At 41.1% G+C, this 17,690-nt stretch overlaps 1 protein-coding gene across 12 annotated transcripts in view; it reads left to right on the top strand.

Annotated features, from left to right (window-relative positions):
- Positions 1 to 17,690, top strand: part of DTNB (dystrobrevin beta) — a 361,761-nt gene that overhangs the window by 78,065 nt on the left and 266,006 nt on the right. For all 12 annotated transcript variants that reach the window (XR_003999428.1, XR_003999427.1, XM_030555069.1 and 9 more), the window contains one exon: positions 12,940 to 13,094. Coding sequence is in view for 10 of the 12 variants with exons in the window: in XM_030555069.1 (XP_030410929.1) it covers positions 12,940 to 13,094 (155 nt within the window). In the remaining 2 variants the exon portion in view is untranslated. The remainder of the gene's footprint in view (positions 1 to 12,939; positions 13,095 to 17,690) is intronic.

Genomic DNA, 17,690 nt, shown 5'->3' with positions numbered 1-17,690 from the left:
TAAGGACAAAGTGACTCTGAGGATGCACCCAAAATTCATGATCAAAATATTGTCCTCATTCCACCTAAACCAGCCGATTCACTTACCTACATTCCATCCGAAACCACACAGCAACCCCAAGAGGCGGTGTTGCATACATTAGATGTCCTTCGCTCCCTGGCCTTTTATCTGGACAGAATGAAGGACTTCCGTATATCTCCAGACTATTTGTATCAATGACAGAAAGATCTAAAGGTACAGCTATATCCACACACAGACTATCTAAGTGGATAAAACTTGTTGTGCTACTCCCTGTGTAACATAGCAGCCCCAATGGGCATCAGAACACACTCAACAAGAGCTGTAGCGACTTCCATAGCATTCCTTCACAATGTACCCATCACAGAGATATGCAGAGCAGCCACTTGGGCATCTGAACACACATTCGCTAACCATTGTGCTCAGATTGAGCGCAGACACAAGGGTAGGCTTCACAGTCCTAGACGCAGCTACAGACTCAACTCTGAAGTCCCTTCCATCCTCATGAGGGTTTTGCTCATTCACCTTCGAGTCCTGTCCCTGTGGGTGCTCCACTTTAGAAGAAGGGAAGGTTACTCACCTTGTACAGTTACTGAGGTTCTTTGAGATGTGTGTCCCTGTGGGTGCTCCGCTAGCCACCCTTCTCCTCTCTACTTTGGAGTAAGAGCTTAATGCTTCATGGTAGAGAAGGAACTGAGGGGGTCGGGGTGTGCATGTGCCAGAAGAGGCGCCAGTGGCGCCACGAGATAGCAACTGTGCACGTGTGCCCCGACCAGACACAGTTGGAAAAATCTCTGATCGATGGCGCAGGGACGCACCGCCACCTGATGTGGATCACCCACAGGGACACACATCTCGAAGAACCTCAGTTACTGCACAAGGTGAGTAATCTTCCCTTCTGTCAGCTACTGTATCTTGCCTAAGCAGCTTTCATTTCTACCCTGGTTGACTCATATGCCCACAACTCTTCTGTTCCCTGCTATCCCTATTAGCCCAAGATCTTACTAAGATTGACACCATCTGGTGCGGGCTCTCCTCCTTTCACCCATGCTTTCTTTCTTTTCCTTTTTCCTTCCCCTTTCCTGATCTCCATTTAAGCTCTATTGCTCTCCTTCTGATCATTCCTAATCTCTTCCTTATCTGGTTTCTTTTGTCTCACGTTCAGATATATTCCACTGTCTCCCCCACAATAAACTATTTTTTATATAAGAGCCCCCCTCTTGCTTCACTGTCTACTTTCTCTTCTGTCCCCTCCTTTTCAAACTTGGACCCCTTCAATGTCTGGTCTACTCCTGGTGCCTTTATTTCCTTATTATAAACTATGTCCTTGATAATTTCAATCAAACTCAGTCCCCAGTTTGAACATATATGGCTTTTGGACATCCAGCAAAAAGCCTTTTTGACTTAACTGAGTTATACCTGTTCAAAAAAATACTTCACAAAATGTAATTTATACAGCTGTAAGTGGCCGTGTCATTGTGTATGCATGTGTAAGTGCTTTTTAAGTTCTTTGGATTCCTTGATCTCTGAAGGTGTGTATGAAAACTTCATTACATTCAATTGTGAATATGCATCTGGGATGAGGCTCATATGCTGCTATTAATGTGCACTTTTAATGCAAAAAAGTGTACATTGCATGAGACAGTAGATGGTGTTTACCTAACTGAATTTGCATCTTATGTAGCTAAAGTAATAGTCTACTGTTGTCTAGAACACAGGTTCTCAACCTTTTTCTTCTGAGGCCACTTCAACATACTATAAAAACTGCATGGTCCTCCTGTACCACAACAACTGTTTTTCTGTATATAAAAGCCCGGGCCAGTATTGGGGGGTAACAAGCAGGGCAGTTACCCACGGCCCCATGCTACAGGGTGTCCTGTAAAGCTTTGGCTTCATCCCCTCACGGCAGGGCTCGGGCTCAGGTTTGAACTTTCAGTCCTTATCTCCACAGAGTCTAATGCCAGTTCTGCTTGGCAGACCTCCTGAAACCTGCTCGCGGACCCCCAGTTGAAGACTACTGGTCTAGAAAATACTTTTGTCATGGAAATTTTTGTTTTACCATAATTTTTTTTTAAAACTTTGGAAATTCCATATAAAAATCTTTCTTAAAAATTATTAAGGTTTCAAAGTTGAAGAACATCAGTTGATGCTTCTTGATACGTAAGAACATAAGAAAGGCAATGGTCCATCTAGCCCAGTATCCTGTCTTTCAACAGTGCCCAGTGCCAGATGCTTCAGAGGGAATGAACAGAACAGGACAATTTTGAGTGATCCACTCCCTCATCATCCAATCCCATCTTCTGGCAGTTGGAGATTTAGGGCATCCGGAGCATGGGGTTGCATCCGCAGTTTTGAACCCAGTTATGCTTTTGACTTTTACAACATCCCCTGGCAACGAGTTCCACAGGTTGACTGTGCATTGTGTGAAGGAAGTAGTTCTTTTTGTTTGTTTTAAACCTGCTGCCTTTTAATTATATTGGGTGATCGGTAGTTCTAATATGTAAAGGGGTAAATAACACTTCCTTATTTTCATACTGCACAGCATTCATGATTTTACACACCTCTACCATATTGCGCCTTACTCGTCTCTTTTCTAAGATGAACAGTCCCAGTCTTTTTAATCTTGCCTTGCGTAGAACCTATTCCATACTTCTAATCATCTTAGTTGTCCTTCTCTGCATCTTTTCCGTTTGTAATATATCTTTTGTGAGATACGGTGACCAGAACCTCACGTACTATTCAACGCATGAGTGTACCATGGATATAGTGGCTTTATGATATTTTCTATTTTACTATCTACCCCGTTCCTCGTGGTTCCCTCAATGTTCTGTTAGCTTTTCTGACTGCTGCTCCATGTTGAGCAGATGTTTTTAGAAAACTATCCATGATGACTTGAAGATAGTTTTCTTGATTAGTAACAGCTAATTTAGACCCCATCATTTTGTATGTATAGTTGGGATTATTTTTTCCAGTGTGTATTACTTTGAATTTACCAACATTGATTTTCATCTACCATCTTGTCACCTAGTTAATGCAATCCTTTTGTAACTCTTCGCGGTTTGCTTTAGGTTTAACTATCTTGAGTAATTTAGTATCGTCTGCCAGTTTTGCTACCTCACTGTTCACTCCTTTTTCCAGATTGTTTATGAATGTGTTGAACAACACTGGTGTCAGTACAGGTCCCTGGGGGACCCTGCTATTTCTCTCTCCATTGTGAAAACTGACCATTTACTCCTACTCTTTGTTTTCCTATCTTTTAACTAGTTACTGATTCATGAGAGGACCTTCCCAATTATCCCATGATTGATTTGATTTAGTTGGGGATTGGTCCTGCTTTGAGCAGGGGGTTGGACTAGATGACCTCCTGAGGTCCCTTCCAACTCTGATATTCTATGATTCTATGCTTAGTTTGTTTAACAGCCTTTAGTCAGAGACCTTGTCAAAGGCTTTCTGAAAGTCCAAGTATAATATATCAACTGGATCATACTTGTCCACATGCTTGCTGACACCCTCAAATAATTCTAATAGATGGTGAAGCATGATTTCCCTTTACAGAAGCTGTGTTGTCTCTTCCTCAGCATATCGTGTTCATCTGTGTCGGATAATTCTGTTTTTTATTATAGTTTCAACCAGTTTGCCTGGTAGTGAATTTAGGCTTTACTGGCATGTAATTGCCAGAATTACCTTGAGAGCCTTTTTTAAAAATCAGCTTTACATTAGCTACCCTCTAGTTATCTGGTTCAGAGGCTGATTTGAGTGATAGGTTATATACTATGATATGTTGAAGTTAGATTTTCAATGATATTGAAATTAGGTTTTAAAATCCTCATTCCATGCCACTTCTGAAGGTAAATTTCAAACACAACTTGGCCCAAAATGAATCATGGTTCCACAGGATTTCTCTCTCTCATTATCTGAGTGCCATCCAACCTATGTACTGAATAAGACTGAAGAAGTCTTGTGGAAATGGTTATATATTACATCAAAAACAAAACGTTGAAAGAATGTTAAGGTTATAAAATGAAGCACGCAAGAACTGATAAATTCCAGAATGAACATTGTCCTTGCAACTTTATTTGCCTCCTTTGTGCGTTTATATTATGATGCAGACTTCAATTACATGATCACATTCTGTTTCTTCCACAGGACCCCTGTCTCCATCAGTGACCATAGGTAGTTATTCAATATTACCTTTTTTCCTTCTCATTCAGTGAGTGACCATAGGCCTCATATGATTTACACCAGTGGTGGGTAACCTGAATAGCAGGTTACCCACCTGCTGCACGTGGCACATCTGGGTAATCCACTGGCAGGCCGTGAGACAGTTTGTTTATATTGACCGTTTTCAGGCACGGCCTCCCGCAGCTCCCAGTAGCTGCAGTTCACTGTTCCCAGCCAATGGGAGCTGCGGGAAGCGGCACAGGCTGCAGGGACGTGCTGGCTGCTACTTCCCGCCGCTCCCATTGTCCGGGAACGGCAAACTATGGCCACTGGGAGCTGCGGACAGTCAATGTAAACAAACTAGCTCGTGGCCCACCAGCGGATTACCCTGAAAGGCCGCAGATTGCCCACCGCTCATGTACACCCTCGAAACCCAGTGCTCAGTAAAAAATTATTAATTTCCTGCTGAGTGTTTCCATGGAACTCTCACTGTAGCTTCTGAGTGCTTCAGAAATTCATGAACTTACAAGTAGAACCTCAGAATTATGAGTACCAGAATTACGAACTGACCAGTCAACCATACACCTCATTTGGAATTGGAAATTCGCAATCAGGCGGCAGCAGAGACGAAAAAGAAAAGGCAAATACAGTACAGCACTGTGTTAAACATAAACTACTAAAAATAATAAAGGGAAAGTTTAAAAAAATTGACAAGGTAAGGAAACTGTTTCTGTCCTTTTTTTCATTTAAATTAAGATGGTTAAAAGCAGCATTTTTCTTCTGCATAGTAAAGTTTCAAAGGTGTATTAAGTCAGTGTTCAGAAAGAACAACCATAATGCTTTGTTCAAAGTTATGAACATTTCAGAGTTATGAACAACCTCTATTCCCGAGGTGTTCATAACTTTGAAGTTTTACTATATCTTCACAACACATGTAACCTTAATACTGGCTTTTCCTAACTTTTGAGTGCTTAACTTTGCAAATATAATGCTCTTAGGGCTTGTCTACTGTCATAACCTTAGTCCCAGATTTGGACCTTAGCGTCCAAAATATGGGGGTTAGCATGAAAACCTCCAAGCTTAGTTACCAGCTTGGACCTGGTACTTGCTGCCACCACCCAAAAAATTAGAGTGTTTTGGGGCACTCTGGTCCCCCTGAAAAACCTTCCCTGGGGACCCCAAGACCCAAATCCCTTGAGTCTCACAACAAAGGGAAATAATCCTTTTCCCCTTCCCCCCTCCAGGTGCTCCTGGAGAGATACACAGACACAAGCTCTGTGAAACTACACAGAGACTCCCCCCTCTCTGTTCCCAATCCTGGAAACAAAAAGTACTTTCCTATTCCCCCCAGAGGGAATGCAAAATCAGGCTAGCAATCCAACACACAGATCTCCCCGATTTCTTCCTCCCACCAATTCCCTGGTGAGTATAGACTCAATTTCCCTGAAGTAAAGAAAACTTCAACAGGTCTTAAAAGAAAGCTTTATATAAAAAGAAAGAAAAATACATACAAATGTGCTCTCTGTATTAAGATGATACAACACAGGGTCAATTGCTTAAAAGAATATTGAATAAACAGCCTTATTCAAAAAGAAGACAAATCAAAGCACTCCAGCACTTATATTCATGCAAATACCAAAGAAAAGAAAACCATAGAACTTACTATCTGATCTCTTTGTCCTTACACTTAGAAACAGAAGATTAGAAAGTAGAACTACTTCTCCAAAGCTCAGAGAAAGCAGGCAGGCAGACAAAAGACTCAGAGACACAATTCCCTCCACCCAAAGTTGAAAAAATCCGGTTTCCTGATTGGTCTAAAAATCCGGTTTCCTGATTGGTCCTCTGGTCAGGTGCTTCAGGTGAAAGAGACATTAACCCTTAGCTATCTGTTTATGACATCTACACAGCAAGATACTGCGTGTCAAGCCAGAGTGTGCAACACTTTGCCCTGCTGTAATGTCCTGTATTGTAGACACTGCTATAGTGTAGTGAAAGTCTCAAGAGTGTGGCTTAGTGTACTACTGCTGGGAAGTGTAGTATACTAATTCACACTCCGGGACTTTCAATGCCCCTTAGCAGGGTCCATGCAGTGAGTCAATGTGTGGCAAGCTAGTATGTTCTAGATTTGCACCCTGGTGTGCCATGCTCTGAGTTGCTATGTAGTCAAACCCTAAGTGTGGTTCTTTGAGATGTGTTTGTCCATATATATTCCTTTTCTGATGCACATGTGCCTCATAACACAGATTCAGATCAGAGTCTTTTGGCCTGCGGTGGCTTTTGGGCTATATGTGCATCCTGAATGCCCTTGTGACTCCCAACTGAGGGAATAAAAGGCAGAGTGGGTCCAACTGTCCTTTAGTTCCTTCATCAATTCAGAATCCAAATCATATAGGACTCTGCATTACTGGGGAAGGAGCATGAGTTGTGAAATACATGTGGGCAATGTACCTTAGAGACCTACAGTTACTGTAAGGTAAGTAACTGTTTTTCCCCAGTTACTGGTACTGGTTACAAGTGATACGGGCTCTCATAGCTTAATTGTGAGCTTCTGTTTTTGGAGTCGTTCAAGACCAAGTGTTTCAGACTAACCTCTGTTGTAAGTTAGTGTGCCTAGAACTGAATGGAAAGCTGCTAGCGCAGGTTGGCACTTGGTCTGAATGAAGAGTAGACTTATTGAACTATCTTAGTATGTTAAGGTTTAATAGTTTTTTTCCTACTGTATTGAATGAAATACAATGTTTTGGGTTTATTTCAATTTTAAAATCAAAATATCAGTACAGGGGATATAACAGTAGTTAAATTTATAATTGCAAAATATCTCCTAGCAGCATAAAAAAATTAAAATACCAGCTAATATGAAAGAGATGCGGTTTTTATTTGGAAAGTAAGATGATTAGACCTCAGATGGAGTATTGTGTCCAGTTCTGGGCACCACATTTCAGAAAAAATGTGGGCAAATTGGAGAAAGTCCAGAAAAGAGGAACAAAAGTGGTGAAAGGTCTAGAAAGCATGACCTATGAGGGAAGATGAAAAAAATGGGTTTGTTTTGTCTGGAGAAGAGAAGACTGACAGAGGACATGATAACAGTTTTCAAGTATGTAAAAGGTTACAAGGAGGAGAGAGAAAAATGTTTCTCCTTTACCTCTGAGGATAGGACAAGAAGCAATGCACTTAAATGTTTAGACTGGACATTAGGAAAATCCTCCTGTTAGAGTGGTTAAGCACTGGAATAAATTGCCTAGGGAGTTTTTTAAGAGCAGGTTGTACAAACATCTGTCAGGAATGGTCTAACTAATACTTAGTCCTACCATGAGTGCAGGAGACTGGACTAGATGATCTCTCGAGGTCCCTTCCAGTCCCATGATTCTATGCAGTATGTTTTAGTTTGGTCATTAATCAATGGAAGTTGTGGTCTCACTAGTGTATCTTTGTTATGTTATTTATTGGTGTAGGTAATTAATCTTCAGTTACTTTTAATTGTAAAGTTATATAAAGGAACGTGTTATGGGTTTCAGATTTTGAGTTTTGTGTGGAATACTGGGAATATTATTATATTGGCTGTCAAATTGTAAGTACATATTTATAACATTAGGACAGCTTTAAGTTTTTTTAACATAACTTTTAATGTTCTTATGTGCAGTATTCTTGATCGTTTTTCTGTTCTAAAAAAAGTATAGTTACAGCTCTAATACAGTGTTAATTAAGTTTTACCTGGCAATTGAGTATTAAATTTATTTCTAAGAAGTTTAGAATTTGTATTTGTAGTATATTTAAAAATATTAAACATATATAATTTCTCCCCAACAAAGCCAACAACTGCTTCCCTCTCCTTTCCTTCCACACTCCAAGTCACAGGGGCTCTCTCTTATTATCTCCCACTCAGAACATCACCCAAAACACAAATATCCTCCACCTCTGTCCTAGGTTATCTCAGTCATAACCCTTGCATGCCACTTCTTTTGTTCTCTTTGCATCCTATCCATGGCATCTCTCTACTACATTGAAACACCTGATCACCGCCTGCAGCTTCCTTTGCTTGCTGAAGCAGATATATGGCATTAACCTCTCCCATCTCTTGCTCTTACCTTCCTTTATATCTGAAAATTCACCCTGCCCTGCACATCTCCTTACACCAGCATTACATCAGTACTCAAATAAAGGTGCAAAAATTGAACCATACCAGGTAATTCCTGGGTTACTTCCTGCCCTGACAACCATTCCCAAATATTCCCTACTTTCACTCCCACCAGGAGTGAACAAGGCATAATTTGTTCAGTTTATCCTTTAGATAGCCCTCTGGTGAAGTTTGTGTATTCCACGCAATGTACTTTTTAGAACCTGCCAACAGAACCTGTCACAGACCATGACTTTAGCCTTGTCTTCACTAGGGAAAAAGGTGTGTTCTTAACTCAAGTTAGCTAACATGAGTGAATATCCTAGTGAAGACCAAGCAGTTTGTACTTTTCACATGAGTTAGCAGGTCAAGATAAATCCTAGGCTCCTGTTTAGTCTTGTCTTAACCTGCTGAAATTACAAACTTCCCTGGTCTTCACTAGGATTGTACCTCATGCTAGCTAACTTGAGTTAAGAACACATCTTTTTTCCTAGTGAAGATGCACTTGTTGGGTTATGAGATCCTATTCTTCTTCTCTGTCCTCCAAAATGTCTGTGAGGTAAAATAAGATTAGATTTCCTGCAACGCAGTGAGCATGCCAATTTCAGCCTCAAAGCAATTCTCTTTACTCCATCACATCCCACTGTTTCCCTACCTCACTTTTTGGTTCTACTGACTCCTCTATTGGCAGGATCTTTAAGTGGAACATCAGCATAGTGCCAAACTGTGTTTGGGTTCCTAAGTCTTGCTTGTTTAAATGTTGTGGTTTTCAATTTAATTTTTTTGTCTTGATAGTATTTTACCAGCTTTCTCAAAGGATTTTTGATACAATTTAGGCCTCAACATCTGCTTTGTCTGCATTCTGCCATATATTTCATGTTATGGCAATCTTGGATAACGACCGAGTACATGTTGTTCGATTTAAGAAAACTTTCATTGCAGATTTGAAAAAATGCAAAGATACAAATGTGAGATTTCTAAAGATAGCTATAGCACTCGGCCCAGGGTTTAAGAATCTGTAATGCCTTTCAAAATCTAAGAGGGACGAGGTGTGGAACATGTTATCAGCAACACACTCAGATGCAGAAACTACAGAACCTGAACCACCAAAAAAGAAAATCAACCTTCTGTTGGTGGCACAGGTGATGAAAATGAATGTGCATCAGTCGGCACTTCTTTGGATCGTTATCAGGCAGAACCTGTCATCAGCATGGAAACATGTCCTCTGGAATGCTGGTCGAAGCATGAAGGGGCATACAAATGTTTAGCATATCTGGCAGGTAAATATCTTGCAATGCTGGCTAAAACAGTGCATATGAATACCTGTTCTCACTTTCAGGTGATATTGCAAATAAGAAGTGAGCAGCAGTATCTCCCGTAAATGTAAACAAACTTATTCGTCTTAGCGATTGGTTGAACAAGAAGTAGGACTGAGTGGACTTATAGGCACTAAAGTTTTATATTGTTTTGTTTTTGAGTGCAATTATGTAACAAAAAAATCTACATTTGTAAGTTGCACTTTCACAATAAATAGATTGCAGTACAATACTTGTATGAGGTGAATTGAAAAATACTATTTCTTTTGTGTATCTTTTTTACAGCGCAAATATTTGTAATAAAAATAATATAAAGTGACCACTGTACACTTTGTATTCTGTGTGGTCACTGAAATCACTATTTCTGAAAATGTAGAAAAAATCCTAAATATTTATAATAAATAGTATCTATTATTGTTAAAGAGTGCAATTAAAACTGCGATGAATCACAAGTCTTTTTTTAATCCTTTGACAACCCTAAAAATAACCTTTATACTCATACTCAAGATCCCCCTGTTTATGCATACGAGAATCAAATTAGCCTTTTTAGCCACAGCGGTGCAGTGGGAGCTCAGATTCAGGTGATTATCCACCATGATCCACAAATCTTTTTCAGATCTTTCCCTGAAGGCAGCTGGGAAGCTGAAAAATTCTGTTTAAGTTCTCCTGAAACAATTTTTCTTAAAATCGCTTTCCTTGAAAATGTTCACATTTTTGATGTTCCTCCCTGCTTCAGAATGAAACTTTTTTCGTTAAAATGCAAAAAAATTGTCAGAAAGGGTTTGTTTCCCCCTTGTCATCCAGCTCTGTGCAATTCTTTATTGTTCATTGTTACCAGTCTTAATGTGCTCATGTGTCTGGACCCAAAGAAAGAGGGATTAACTCCTTCACACCCAGAGGGTATGAATACAAAGTGAATAGGTTATTTGAGTCATAGCTATTGTTCATAAAAATATCAGTACTGTTCCTACATTCTCCATGTCAGATGTTCTGCTGCATGCATGCGTACTTTTTGCATGCTGCACCAGTTCTGGGCATATAGTCTGTACACAGGCTCCAATCAAACTGCCCAATAAGACCACAAGACCCATTTTCATAGTGAAGGAAATTGGTCAGGTTTATTGGTGACGAAGAATGGTCCTAGCTCCCGGGATCAATGTCAGCTTAGTAAGTCGCGGGACTTTCCACTGCCCCCTAGGCTGGACGAAGGGTTAAAGTGAGGTATCCCAACATTTATAGACTAAGACAAACAATCAAGGATAAACAACTTATGTATCACCTTACGTGTTTCATGACATGTTTTTTACCTCCCCTTGTACTTTCCTCCTGATGTTCCAGACAAAGCATCTCTTTTAGAATCATAGATTTAGGTTGGAAGAGACCTCAGGCGGTCATCTAGTCCAATCCCATTCTCAAAGAAGGACCAGCCCCAACTAAATCATCCCAGCATAACCCATTCCAGTGCTTTACCATCCTCCTAGTGAAATAGTGTTTCCTAATATCCAACCTAGACCTCCCCCACTGCAACTTGAGACCATTGCTCCTTGTTCTGTCATCTGCCATCACTGAGAACAGCTGAGCTCCATCCCCTTTGGAATCCACCTTCATGTAGTTGAAGGCTGCTCTCAAATCCCCCCTCACTCTCCTCTTCTGCAAACTAAATAAGCCCAGTTCCCTCAGCCTTTCCTCATAAGTCATGTGCTCCAGCTCCCTAATCATTTTCGTTGCCCTCCGCTGGACTCTCCAATTTGTCCACATCCTTTCTGTAGTGGAGGGTCCAAAACTGGATGCAGTACTCCAGGTGTGGCCTCACCAGTGCCAAGTAGAGGGGAATAATCACTTCCCTCAATCTACTGGCAATGCTCTTACTAATGCAACCCAATATGCCGCTAGCCTTCTTGGCAACAAGGGCACACTGTTGACTCATATCCAGCTTCTCATCCACTGTAATAGCCAGGTCTTTTTCTGCAGAACTGCCAATTAGCCAGTTGGTCCCCAGCCTGTAGCAGTGTATGGGATTCTTGCATCCTAAGTGCAGAACTCTGCTCTTGTCCTTGTTGAACCTCATCTGATTTCTTTTGGACCAGTCCTCCAATTTGTCTAGGGCACTCTGGACCCTATCCCTACCTTCCAGTGTATCTACCTCTCCCCCCAGCTTAGTGTCGTCCACGAACTCGCTGAGGGTGCAATCCATCCCATTGTCCAGATAATGAAGATGTTGAACAAAATCGGCCTCAGGACCAACCCCTAGAGCACTGTGCTTGATACCGGTTGCCAACTAGTCATCGAGCCGTTGATCAGTAACCATTGAGCCCGACAGTCTAGCCAGCTTTCTGTCTATCTTATATTTCATTCATCCAATCCATACTACTTTAACTTGCTGGCAAGAATACTGTGGGAGACTGTATCAAAAGCTTTGCTAAAGTCAAGGTATATCATATCCACCGCTTTCCCTATATCCACAGAGCCAGTTATCTCATCATAAAAAGCAATCAGGTTGGTCAGGCATGACTTGCCCTTGGTGAATCCATGTTGACTGTTCCTGGTCATCCTCCTCTCTTCCAAGTGATTCAAAATGGATTCCTTGAGGACCTGCTGTATGATTTTTCCAGGGGCTGAGGTGAGGCTGATTGGTCTGTAGTTCCCCGAGTTCTCCTTCTTCCCTTTTTTAAATGTGAGCAATATATTTGCCTTTTTCCAACTGTCTGGAACCTCTCTGATCGCCAGGAGTTTTCAAAGATAATAGCTGATAGCTCTGCCAATTCATCACTTTTGTCAAACCATCTTATGATGTGCGAGGTTGGGGGGTTCTTGTGCTGGCCTGCTGGAATGTGTGTACATATTCAGTGTGTTTTAGCAATGCTAGCAATACTGGTGCCGAGTTCATGTACTGCACACTGACTTGCAGGCAAGCATCTGCTTTTGACAGGGCCTGATTGTTGCTCATAACATAAGTTTTGCTGACTTTGGTTCAGGCCTCAGGCCTTTCCCCAGGCCCATGCTTCAGGCTCTCTCTTTCTACTACACTCCACACATCCCAAATTTACCTGTCTTGCCTTCAACATATTAGAGGTTTTTAGTACATTGGAAAAATATATTGTATAGGAATGTGGAGAGAGAATCTGGAGGATATATAATAAATGAAGTGCATTCATGTTAAGTTTTATATTGTAACTTGGAAAGAAGTAATATAAAATTGATGTTCATGGTAAACAAGTAGAAATAGATTACATAACTAAGAAAAAAAACTTTTGTGGTGGAAAGCATAATGCATTTTTCAGTCAACTTATATTTACTCTAAGGTTTTACTTTATTTTGTTCTTCTTATAGATATTTTCTCCCAAATGTCAGATTCCAATGGATTGATGATATTTACAAAGTTTGATCAGTTTTTGAGAGAAGTTTTAAAACTTCCAACAGCTGTATTTGAAGGGCCTTCTTTTGGATACACAGAACATTCCGTACGGACATGTTTCCCACAACAAGTAAGAGTTAACAAAATGTGATTGTATATTGCATGTTGAAATAGTACCACCTTCTAAAATCCAGTGACAACTTCTGTAATGGTTTGTATGTACACTCTTTTAAACTTTGTGTGTCGTGTACTCCAAAAAATTTTAAGAGGGTCTGAGTAAATGATAGGAGAGTGCTAGCTCCACTGTAGTTACGGTTGAAATCAGAGTTCTGTTTAAAGCTTAGCAATAAATGCTCTAAAATCATCATGGTTATTTGGATTGCTTTGAAATTTGATGCCTCTCTTGGGGGAGTGGGGTTCGGTTACTGATCCAAAATTGGGGCCATTTGAACAACAGGTTCACCGAGTATTGGCCCTATAGGTACTCCACTTCAGGTGCTCATGTGCCTTTGATCAGAGACTTTCAGTAGCCGTGCCCATTCAGTTTGTGCATGCACCCTATCTATCCTTGTGCCCCTCATAGCAAGGGTATATAGGGGCATGTTGAGTGAACTACTCCCAGTTCCTTTCTCAATAGAGGGGCTGGGCTACAGTACAGCATTTCAAACAGCAGGGGCACAGGGTATCTAGTGCAGCAGGCATCAGTCAGGTGCAAGCCTTGACGGGAGAGGGGCTGGAGTGCAAATTTGTGCAGATTTTTATTTCCGAAGAGTCGGAGTGCAGGTCCCAGAGCAATGGTTCAGACTGCTCCAGCAGCACTATACCCCTGGCCAAAAGACAGGCAACTGGCATCTCCATAGGGAGGCATACCCCCATAGTTTGAGAACCTCTGTGTCATACTTATTGTTTTAGGCTGTATTTATCTCCATGGGGTGTTCTCATTCAGTTGAGACAATCACACTGAGATGAATGGGCCGCTTCACACCTCTCAGAGCCTGCTATGCTTTCAAGATTGTTGGGGATCTGGATATGGCAGAGCGGTTGCTGATGATTAATTTCATGCTGTATTACAGAGGAAGACCAACTCTTCTACAATTAAGATTGAGAAAATATTTCTGTTTAAAGGATGATTTTTCTAAATTCCAATATCTGAATGGATACTCAGATTGTCTTGAAATTTGCTGTGCTTAATGGAAGTGGGAGTTAGGGTCAGTGAGCCAAATTTGGGGTTATTTGAGCATGTTTCTGAGATACAGACCCATGGAGGGGGAAGCTTATGCAAATTCAGCATCTACCAGTGTTTTTATTTTTTGTTTCACGCCAGGCTTCTAAAATGATAATGGCTTAATGGGAAGGGGAGGGTGAGGTGGTGGTGGTGGTGGGTGAGGGCTATATGTTGTAGGTCATAGTTGGGAGATTGGATGAGGAGCGAGAAACACCAGTCTTTCTTTGAATGCTTTAAGTTACTGTAACCACCCTTGTAATAAAATTATCCGGTTTTTGGGACACAGAATATGTCTGAGATTTCTCTCACCAACTCTGTTAGCAACTAATCACTGCAGACATATCAAGACACAACCATTATGCTCTTCCTACTGCAAAAAAAAGTACAGGGGGCAGGAGAGCACTTTGAAATCACATAGCAATGGAGTGGCTTAGTGGAGTGAACAGTAGACTCAGAAAACCTGGGCTCTATTCTCAGCTCTGCCACTGGAGCGTTGGGTCACTTTGGCCAAGTCACTTCATCTCTCTGTGCTTCAGTTTCCCTATTTGTAAGGGAGAATAATATTTTCCTCCTTGAGATCTACTGATGAAAAGTGCTATGTAAAAAGTAGTTATCAAATATCTATTTACAGGCGCATCTGAATGACACGCATACATGATAATTACAACTGCCTCAATGACCCCTAGTGTCTACCAACAACTTTTCTTTCTTCTAGAAACTTCAGGAAATTAAATGGCAACAACTTTGTTAATGCAGATTTAAGGTTGCCTGGATATAGCCTGTGCCTTTCCAGAATCTCAATTTCAGTAAAACTGAAACCTGTGAAAACCAGGAAATACAGAATTAAGGTACACACCCACGCAATGTAATTGCCCAATTTGAGTGGTGCCCATAACCACGCATACTCTCTCTGCTTTTGCCCTGTATTGAACAAGAGCTCCTTAAACTCTCACACTTAGTCTACTCCACAGAAAGAATAGGGCATCTACTACATTTTACAACTCCTTCAATCTTATTACGACTCCTTCACCCTTCTGCACATAGTACCATCAAACACTCTACTTTTGCTTACCCTTCCTTAAACTCATAACCCACACTCATCTCACACCTAACTGCTGACAATCCCCTGGGCAGGAAAACCCTTATGCCCTGTCAGTGACACGGCCTATACAACACAGTGATGAAATGAGGCATACCAGATCTCCCGAAGCACACATGCAGTTCTTTCATTTGATCACACACACATAGAGGGTCAGGGAGAGCTTATCCCTTGACTCCTAGGCTACAACCCTCCCTGCAGATGATAATCACAGCTCTACTTATTACTCCACCATTCAGTAAAGCTACACCTAACACAGTGAAGGCAGCTGAAGTGTATGCAGATAATTCCCAGTGCCTGCTGCCAGCTCCAGGGAGGCAGAGGTAAGGTAACATAGCTGTGTACCGTAACTCTGTATTTTCTGGTTTTCACAAATTTGAGTTTTGCTGAAATTGACATTCTGGAAGAACAAGCGCGTTAACTAAGTTTTTTGCCATTTAATAAAAGAAAATGGGCACAGTCTTTACTCAGGCAAAAGGTGGGTTTGGCGCAATTCTAGTACCAGATTAAATTCATTACTTCAGGAAGAAGGCTTATGCATAGTTTGATCAGAGGCATTTTTATAAGAGTGTGGCAGTTTTAGGGGGTTTGCGAGTCACTACTTACTCCCCTGCCTCCAGAGTGAGGGACTTTCTTGTGGCAGCTGGATGTCAAGTCCCTGCTCCTGTCAGCCCTTCAGCCACTCAAGCACACCCGCCAAGGCTCTATCAGCCCCTACTTTGCCTTGCAGATTAAAAATAGATGCACCCCAACTCCCAAGCCACTCCAAAGCATTCCTGTAGCATTCAGTCTCTGTCGCTGGACATTCACAGTAATTACCAGGTTACTACTCCCAAGGGAATAGGGTACGCACACACACACACGCCCCTTGTTTGATTCAACTAAGTATCAGTTCCAATATATCAACACAGAACTGTAATCTATGGTAAAATCAAATGTAAGTTTATTAACTAAGGGAAACACTAAAAGATAGTGAGCACAGGTAATAAGAATAACAAGTAACATATAACAAAAGTGTAACACACTTAACTTTAACATGCATAGGAAAGATAGGAAGTATGGCAAGAGACCACCCTGGCTTAATTAAGAAATCTTAAATTATCTAAAAATCAAAAAGAGTCCTACAAAAAGTGGAAACTAGGTCACATTATAAAGGATGAATGTAAACAAAGACAACTATGTAGGGACAAAATTAGAAAGGCCAAAGCACAAAACTAGATCAAACTAGCTAGAGACATAGAAGGTAACAAGAAAACATTCAGAGATACATTAGAAGCAAGAGGAAAACCAAGGATAGGGTAGGACCATTACTCAATGAAGGGGGAAAAACAATAAGAGAAAATGTGGAAATGGCAGAGGTGCTTTATGACTTCCTTGTTTCGTTTTTCACCAATAAGGTTGGCGGTGATTGGACGTCCAACATAGTGAATACCAGTGAAAATAAGATACGATCAGAAGAAGCTAAAATAGGGAAAGAACAAGTTAAAAATTACTTCGATAAATTAGATGTCATATCACCAGGGCCTGATGAAATGCATCCTAGAATACTGAAGGACCTCACTGAGGAGATATCTGAGCCATTAGCGATTATCTCTGAAAAGTCGTGGAAGACAGGAGAGATTCCAAAAGACTGGAAAAGGGCAAATGTAGTGCCCATCTATAAAAAGGGAAATAAGGACAACCCAGGGAATTACAGACCAGTCAGCTTAACTTCTATACCCAAATAAAATGGAGCAAATAATTAAGCAACCAATTTGCAAATACCTAAAAGATAATGTGATAAGTAGCAGTCAGCATGGATTTGTCAAGAGCAAGTCATATCAAACCAACCTGATAGCTTTCTTTAACATGGTAACACGACTTGTGGATTGGGGGGGAGAGTGGTAGATGTGGTATATCTTGACTTTAGTAAAGCTTTTGATACTGTCTCACATGATCTTCTCATACACAGACTAGGGAAATGCAACCTAGATGGAGCTACTACAAGGTGGGTGCAGAACTGGTTGGAAAACCATTCCCAGAGAGTAGTTATCAGTGGTTCACAGTCAGGCTGGAAGGACATAACGAGTGAGGTCCCACAGGGATCAGTTCTGGGTCCGGTTCTATTCAATATCTTCATCAGTGATTAAGATAATTGCATAGAGAGTAAACTTATGAAGTTTGTGAACTATACCAAGCTGGGAGGGGTTGCAAGTGCTTTGGAGGATAGGATTAAAATTTAAAATGATCTAGACAAACTGAAGAAATGTTCTGAAGTAAACAGGATGAAATTCAAATCATTTGCACGCATACTAAATGGGAAATGACTGCCTAGCAGGAGCGGCGCCAGGGTTTTTGGCACCCTAGGTGGGGATCCTTCCGCGCTCCCGGTCGTTGGTGGCAATTCTGCGACGGGGGGTGGT

This window comes from Gopherus evgoodei, chromosome 3 (genome assembly GCF_007399415.2).
Source record: "Gopherus evgoodei ecotype Sinaloan lineage chromosome 3, rGopEvg1_v1.p, whole genome shotgun sequence".
Lineage (NCBI taxonomy): Eukaryota > Metazoa > Chordata > Testudines > Testudinidae > Gopherus > Gopherus evgoodei.
This window is presented reverse-complemented; position numbering and strand designations above follow the sequence as displayed.